The sequence below is a fragment of the Cyprinodon variegatus genome, unplaced genomic scaffold (assembly GCF_000732505.1).
Source record: "Cyprinodon variegatus isolate N-32 unplaced genomic scaffold, C_variegatus-1.0 Scaffold673, whole genome shotgun sequence".
In the NCBI taxonomy this organism is placed as follows: Eukaryota; Metazoa; Chordata; class Actinopteri; order Cyprinodontiformes; family Cyprinodontidae; genus Cyprinodon; species Cyprinodon variegatus.
In genome coordinates, this window is record NW_015151126.1 from 33,013 (window position 1) to 39,287 (window position 6,275).

The following is a 6,275-nucleotide window of genomic DNA, read 5'->3' on the forward strand; positions in this document are numbered from 1 at the left end:
CTCTGGATGAGCTTAACCTCCTGTCACTTCGTGAAGCTCTGGATGAGCTTAACCTCCTGCCTCTTCGTGAAGCTCTGGAAGAACTGTCTCTCTGGCAACCTGTCTCTGGCCTGCAGCTCTGGGAGAGTTGCATCATAGGAAGCCAGTCCCAAGCCTGACGCTCTAGGAAAGCTAACCAGCTAATCTGCCCTGGTGAGCCAACCCAAGAAATCCTACATGGATGCTACCTGCTGACTTCCCTGTGGAGTTTTCCCTAAGAGGTTCCCATGTGGATATCCCCTGTTGTTTCCTGTCATCCAGCCATTCCCCGTTCCCTGCACAGACTCCAGTGAACCACCCCCCTGAACCATTCCAGTCCCAGTGTTTTCTGTGTGTATTTGGACTTATTAAACATTTTGCACTTTTCCCCTGTCTCCTCCGTGTGTGTTCTGCATCTTGGGCTTGACTCTCTAGTGCCCATCATGACAAAAACAGAATCAAAAGTAGTCTTTATATGTATCCAGGATAGAAAATCCCTTTATTGTCTCACAAATGGGAAATTGTGGTGTTACTTTAGCAAAAGCATTACAACAAACATGATCTCACAAATATGGACTTTAAATGTATATAAAAATAATATAAAAATAAATATATACAAAAAATGTATTTCATGTATATGTTGTGATGTTTACCTGTTGATTATGAATATGCAATTAACTAGAGCTTGGAGTTGTAGTTAATCTATAAATCATTCATAATTGAGGGTAAAACCAATTGAATGTTCTTAGTTGAATAATTTTAACTGCAATCCTCTTACTCACCAGGATTTTGGTGCCTCTCACTCTGGGTGTCTTCTGGACCAGCTGTTAAAATCCAGTTATTTTAGGCCTAGGCTAGGCTATCAGCAGAGTTATTAATTAACAACCAAAGAACTTTGTTTCTATTTATTGAAATGTCACCAAAAGGAGGGTTTCTAACAGTCAAGGATCATAGGAAATCTAACCCATGCAAACACACACTACTAGAAAATAAACATGAGGTAGACTAATTTAATAATTTGGAAAGAGGGGAGAAATGGGTCTAAGAGTTCATTTAAATGGCTCCAAGGTAGGCCAAATGTCAATACATTCAATAATGTCTGTTCAGAGTTAAAAACAGCATGAATTCATTCAGCTTACAATGGTTAATTTTTAAAAATGTATTAACAGTACAGCATTATAGCACTTTGGCAAATCTGGATTCATCTAAATAAGATAGAGGGGCGGGGGCATTTGCTAAGATCGGAAGTCATAAAGAAGATGGCAAACCCCTACCCTGCGGTCAAAGTAGGTGGAGTGCGAAAGCTAAAAAATAAAAAACAAAAAATACTGGAGGTTGTGAATCTCACAAAATTATTATGTGACCTAAACGGGAGGGTTGGACTACAAATATGGGCCTACATTAGGTTATGATACCCGTAAAATGGCTGCTCCTATCCTATGAATAAAATGAGGGGTGTACTATAAATAACAGCACAATGGTCTGGGTTTTGTTTTGGGATCCAAAGCATCGCAGGCCAAGCCCGTTGTATCTTCTAGAAGGAGCGTGTGTAGCACCGCAGTCATGGAATGTGCATTAATAATTTGGTCAGCTGTGATCTTCCTTAAAGAGACATGATTCTGGTAACAAGACGTTGGGATCCGGAGGCTTGCCCACCAGAGGGCGCCGAGGATCCCTTCCTGAGGGCTTGTGCTCACCTGCAACACCTGTCTTCCATCTGCTCATCAAGAGGACTCTTACTTAAGGAGGAGGAGACTGACACTCCAGCGCCAGAGTGTTTGCCAGTAATGGTTAGCAGAATCTGAGCCAGCCTGCCTGATTTAAGACCCTGTCTTTGTGAAACCTGTCTGACCCTGTTTTCCCCTGTCTCTCAGATCCTGACTCGCCTAAAAACCAGAAAAACTTTGGAGAGAAACCACGGCTTGCAATCTGCCTGCCTGCACTAAGTCTGAGTCTCTGCCTCTGCCCATGCCTAGATTCTGCCTGCCAGCACTCAGTCTCAGTCTCTGCCTCAGACCTCAGTCCTCAGCCTGCCGAAAAGCCTCTGGACTCACAAGGTTCCCCCTGTGCAGATCTGAATCCCTTCTCTCAGCCAGAAACCTGCCTGCCTGCATTCTGCCTCCGTCTCAGCCTAGCCCTCAGTCCTCAGCCCACTGCCTGCCGATAAGCCTCTGGACTCATAGGGTTCCCCCCACCTGCTGATCAGTTCCATCTCTAGCAGTGGAGATCCAGCCGTGACCAGTCTGACCACCCCAGTTCCTGTTCACATTTTATTTACACTTTAGTCAATAAACCTTTGAACTTTCTCCTAACCTCCGTGTGTTTCTGCATATGGGTTAGACATCTAAATCCCATCATGACACAAGGGGGGTTGGTTTCCACTCTTCTACTCTGTAGAACAAACAAAAATCCAATTAACTCAAAAGCACTTTATTAATCCCAAAAGGAAGTTAAATGTTGAACTAACTTATAGGGTTGTTTTTGTTTGTCTTTTTTGTTTTTTCTTTTAAACCAGTTGTTGCCTACAGCTATCAATGCCTTCTGTAGAGGTTTTTATTGCACAAGATCTGGAGAAGCCTCTTAACGAAGACAGTTTGTTGATGTCTAAATATGTTTTCTGAAGAAGATGCTCACTGTTGTCCACAATGTTTTTGACTTAATTTAGAATTTTTCCATGTGAAATTGTCTCCAGAGGTTTAGAGGAGTTCTTAGAACATCTTCTTTATTAGCTTGCTGAGCATTATCACTGTTACCCCAGAAGAGGACGGAAGAAGAGATCACTCTCTCCACAACAAACTTTTAGAAGATATGTACCATCTTGCTGCAAACACAGAAGGACATAAGCTTCCTTAGAAAGTACAGTCTGCTCTGTCCCTTCTTGTAGAGCACTTCACACTTGTGTCTCCAGTCTAGGTGGCTGTCCAGGTGAACACCAAGGTATGTATACTCCTCCACCACCTCCACTTCTTCTACCATGAAGTTGAATAGGATTCAACTTTTTCCTGTTTGTTCTTAAATCTAAAATCTTTTCTCTTGTTTTGTTGAGATTTAGGATCAGATGATTTTTTTTTCCACACCATGCCACAAAGCAGTTAACCAGTTCTCTGTACTCAGCTTCTTGTCCATTCCTGATCCATCCAATGACTGCAAAGTCATCCCAGTATTTCTGCAGATGAGAGGACCCTGTCTGATCCTGGAAGTCAAAGATGTACAAACGTTAAAAGGAACAGTGAGATTATTGTCCCTGGTACTCCTGTGCATTTGAAGGTCAAAAGTCAAATGATGGTGAAGAGGATATATTTTTCAATCATAATATTATACTATAAAAGTATACAAAATACCACCTTGTGAAGAAAGCTTGTATCTGAGAACTTGTTTTTTTTATACACGATCCAAATATCATGACCGTGACCAACATCTGTTCCAAATGCCTCCATCCCATTATGCCTAAATCGGGAGGTGTTCCATGCGCGTACCACCCAGAGGAGGCCAAGGGGACGACTGAGGACATGCTGGAGAGACTATGGGCCGGATCTATCAAAGGTTTGCGTGTATTAAAACGTGAGCTATTTCACTGCGCACGCTAAAAAATGTACAAACTGATCTATCAACAGCGTGCTAAAAGGATTTGGTCTTTAAAAAGTGCTAAATAGCGCCTCTTATCCATTTAGTACTTTTTCTGCAATGAATATGCAATATGGGGCGTTTACACGCAAAAGTGCATCTTGTGGGAGGAGAACATGTAAATATATTAATTTAGCACTCGCAAAGTGATTTATCAAACCTGAAAGCAATTTTGCTAACGGTATCTGACTCTATATTTAACACGTTTCAAAAGAAGGTGCAAATGGTCTGTATGCGTAATTGCGCACACATGGCAGCGGTTATTGTCGCAAGAAGGAGACATGGAAATAAAGCAAGGAGACGCAGAGAACGCATTTTTTCACTCCGTGTGAATATTTTTGGAATGAACGAGGAAACGATCATCAAAACATATCGTTTATCCAGCATTGCCATTTTGGAGCTGTTGGGGGAACTCTGAATGGATTTGGAGCCAGCCACAAGGAGGACCCACGCAATACCAGATATCACAAAACTCCTTGCAACATTGCACTTTTTTGCTTCTGGGTCATTCCAGCGTACGGTTGCAGCGTGAGCTGGGATCTCCCAATCTCACCAGTTACGCAATCACTCTTGTTAAATCACCCGCAAACCATGGTTCAGCCCCTCGCGCAAAATTCCAGTTTGCGAGCGCAAATTACTGCACGCAAAATTTGATCTTGATAAATCCGGCCCTATGTCTCTTGGTTGTCCCCAAACAACCTCAGGCTTCTCCAAGAGACGCAGGAGGAGGTGTCTTGGGAGAGGGAATTCTAGGAGTCTCTACTGTCACTGTGATTTGCAGGTGTAGGGCTGTTGCTCGTTCTTTTGAAAAAATTATTTAATTATATTTCATAGTTGCAGGGCTGTCAACTCTCACCCATTGGGCGTTAGACTCCCGCATTTCAGTGTCTTCACACGCTCTCACTCTTGATCCCAAATGTTTCATGCTAAAAATTGACGGACATTAAAGCCCAACTCCATTCCACTCATTAATATATATAAATACCATGCTGATCAAAATCCAGTCAGCGTTTTCAACTCAACCTTAGTACAAACACACAAGGACATGCCAGGTAATCTGTGCAGCAGCAGCGGAGCTGGATATTTTAAAAAAAGTAAATGTGAATAAAATGATCAATGTGGAGACTGAGGGTAGGAATAAATGGTTTGTTTTCTCTACAGCTAGTGCTTTTTTTTTATTAATCTTTAATTCTCGTCTGCTCTAGTTTAGCCACCTGATTTAGTGCCAGTTTTAGTCCATGTTTTGCTCACAAGGTAAATAATTATTGCTCAGTCTAGTCAAATAATCTCCTGTTGGATTTTAGGACTAATAAAACCAACACAAATCTCTAAAATCTTAAAGCCTTCAGGTATGCCTCACAAACCCATACAAGGTCCACAAAGAAGAAAACCACTGCATTTTATTTTTAAAAAGGTCTGCCACCCAAGAAAAGACCTACCACATTCAGAGAGGATGTGCAGAACAACTGACTTGTCCAGGATTGATATAGGAGGAACAACAGGGTGTTCTAATTTTAGCATCTACCAAAAAGAAACATTGATAGAAATGCTGTCTTGTGTCATTGTCAGGATTTGTTTGTGGATAGAGGACCCAAAAGCAGAGGCAGGAAGGCAGAGGTGAATTTATAGTTGATTTAATGATGAGTTACTGTTAACAGAGGATGGTTATCCAAATAAGAAACTAACAAAGTCCAAAAACAAGCAGGCAACCAGGAATCCAAAATTCAAAAATGTAAACAAAGTCCAAAACAAACAAGATACCAGGAGTCCAAAAAATTAAAAATACAAAACATGAAAATAAGTTAAAACGAACCAGAAACCATGTAGACATCAGGGGAATTACTGTAATCAGGGGGAAGGCTCAGAGAGACGATTTAAAGGAAGATTGACGAGTACCCAGCAAACAAGAACTGAAGAGTGAGAGCATTTAAAGGAGACTGAAAAAAGAGAGGACTAATGAGCAGATTGGGAACAGGTGAGCACAAGGCAGGAGAGGAGAAGAGCATAGGAAAAAGAAGAACACAAGAGGGCAGCAGAGGGGAACAAAAAAAAACAAACTAGAAAGCTGAAAACAACCAGAAAGCACAACAAAATAAGAATTAGAGCACTAAGAACATAAAACATGGAGCAATGTAAAACTGAAAACTCAAAATAAAAACAAAACAGACTGAAACAGTAACTAAGAATAAACCAGAGAACACAGCAAAATAAAAACAAAACCACTAACACTAGAAAACAAGGAGTAAAGCAAAACTGAACACTAAACAGAAAATATAACAGAACCAAGACTTAGACAGTAACTGAGAAAAACAGGAACACAACAAAGACTGAGGAACACAAAAAATAAGAATTAAACCATAAAAAACCTATAAAACAAAGAGCAAAGCAAAACTGAATATCAAAAGAAAAGCATAACAGAAACAGAAACCTAACAGTCATAGTGAGTTTTTATAGAATCTACAGCCTCATAGAAGGTCTGAATTGTCAATTGTAAAAATCTAAAAAGATAAAGAGTTAAGATTTTTAATCATTAGCCTATTACCAAATATTCATACACAGTGTAGTTTTCACGGTATTCGATTACACTGATTCCTGTATTAGTGCCAATAATCCAGTAATAACTCATTTGTTTC

The 6,275-nt window shown here is 40.6% G+C and overlaps 1 protein-coding gene across 1 annotated transcript in view; it reads left to right on the forward strand.

The window, feature by feature from the left end:
* LOC107097111 (protein TsetseEP-like) overlaps positions 1–2,096 on the forward strand; it is a 5,346-nt gene extending 3,250 nt beyond the window's left edge. Inside the window, exon 3 of the mRNA XM_015394123.1 lies at positions 1,995–2,096. Coding sequence (XP_015249609.1) covers positions 1,995–2,096 — 102 coding nt within the window. The remainder of the gene's footprint in view (positions 1–1,994) is intronic.
* The last annotated feature ends 4,179 nt before the right edge of the window (positions 2,097–6,275 follow it).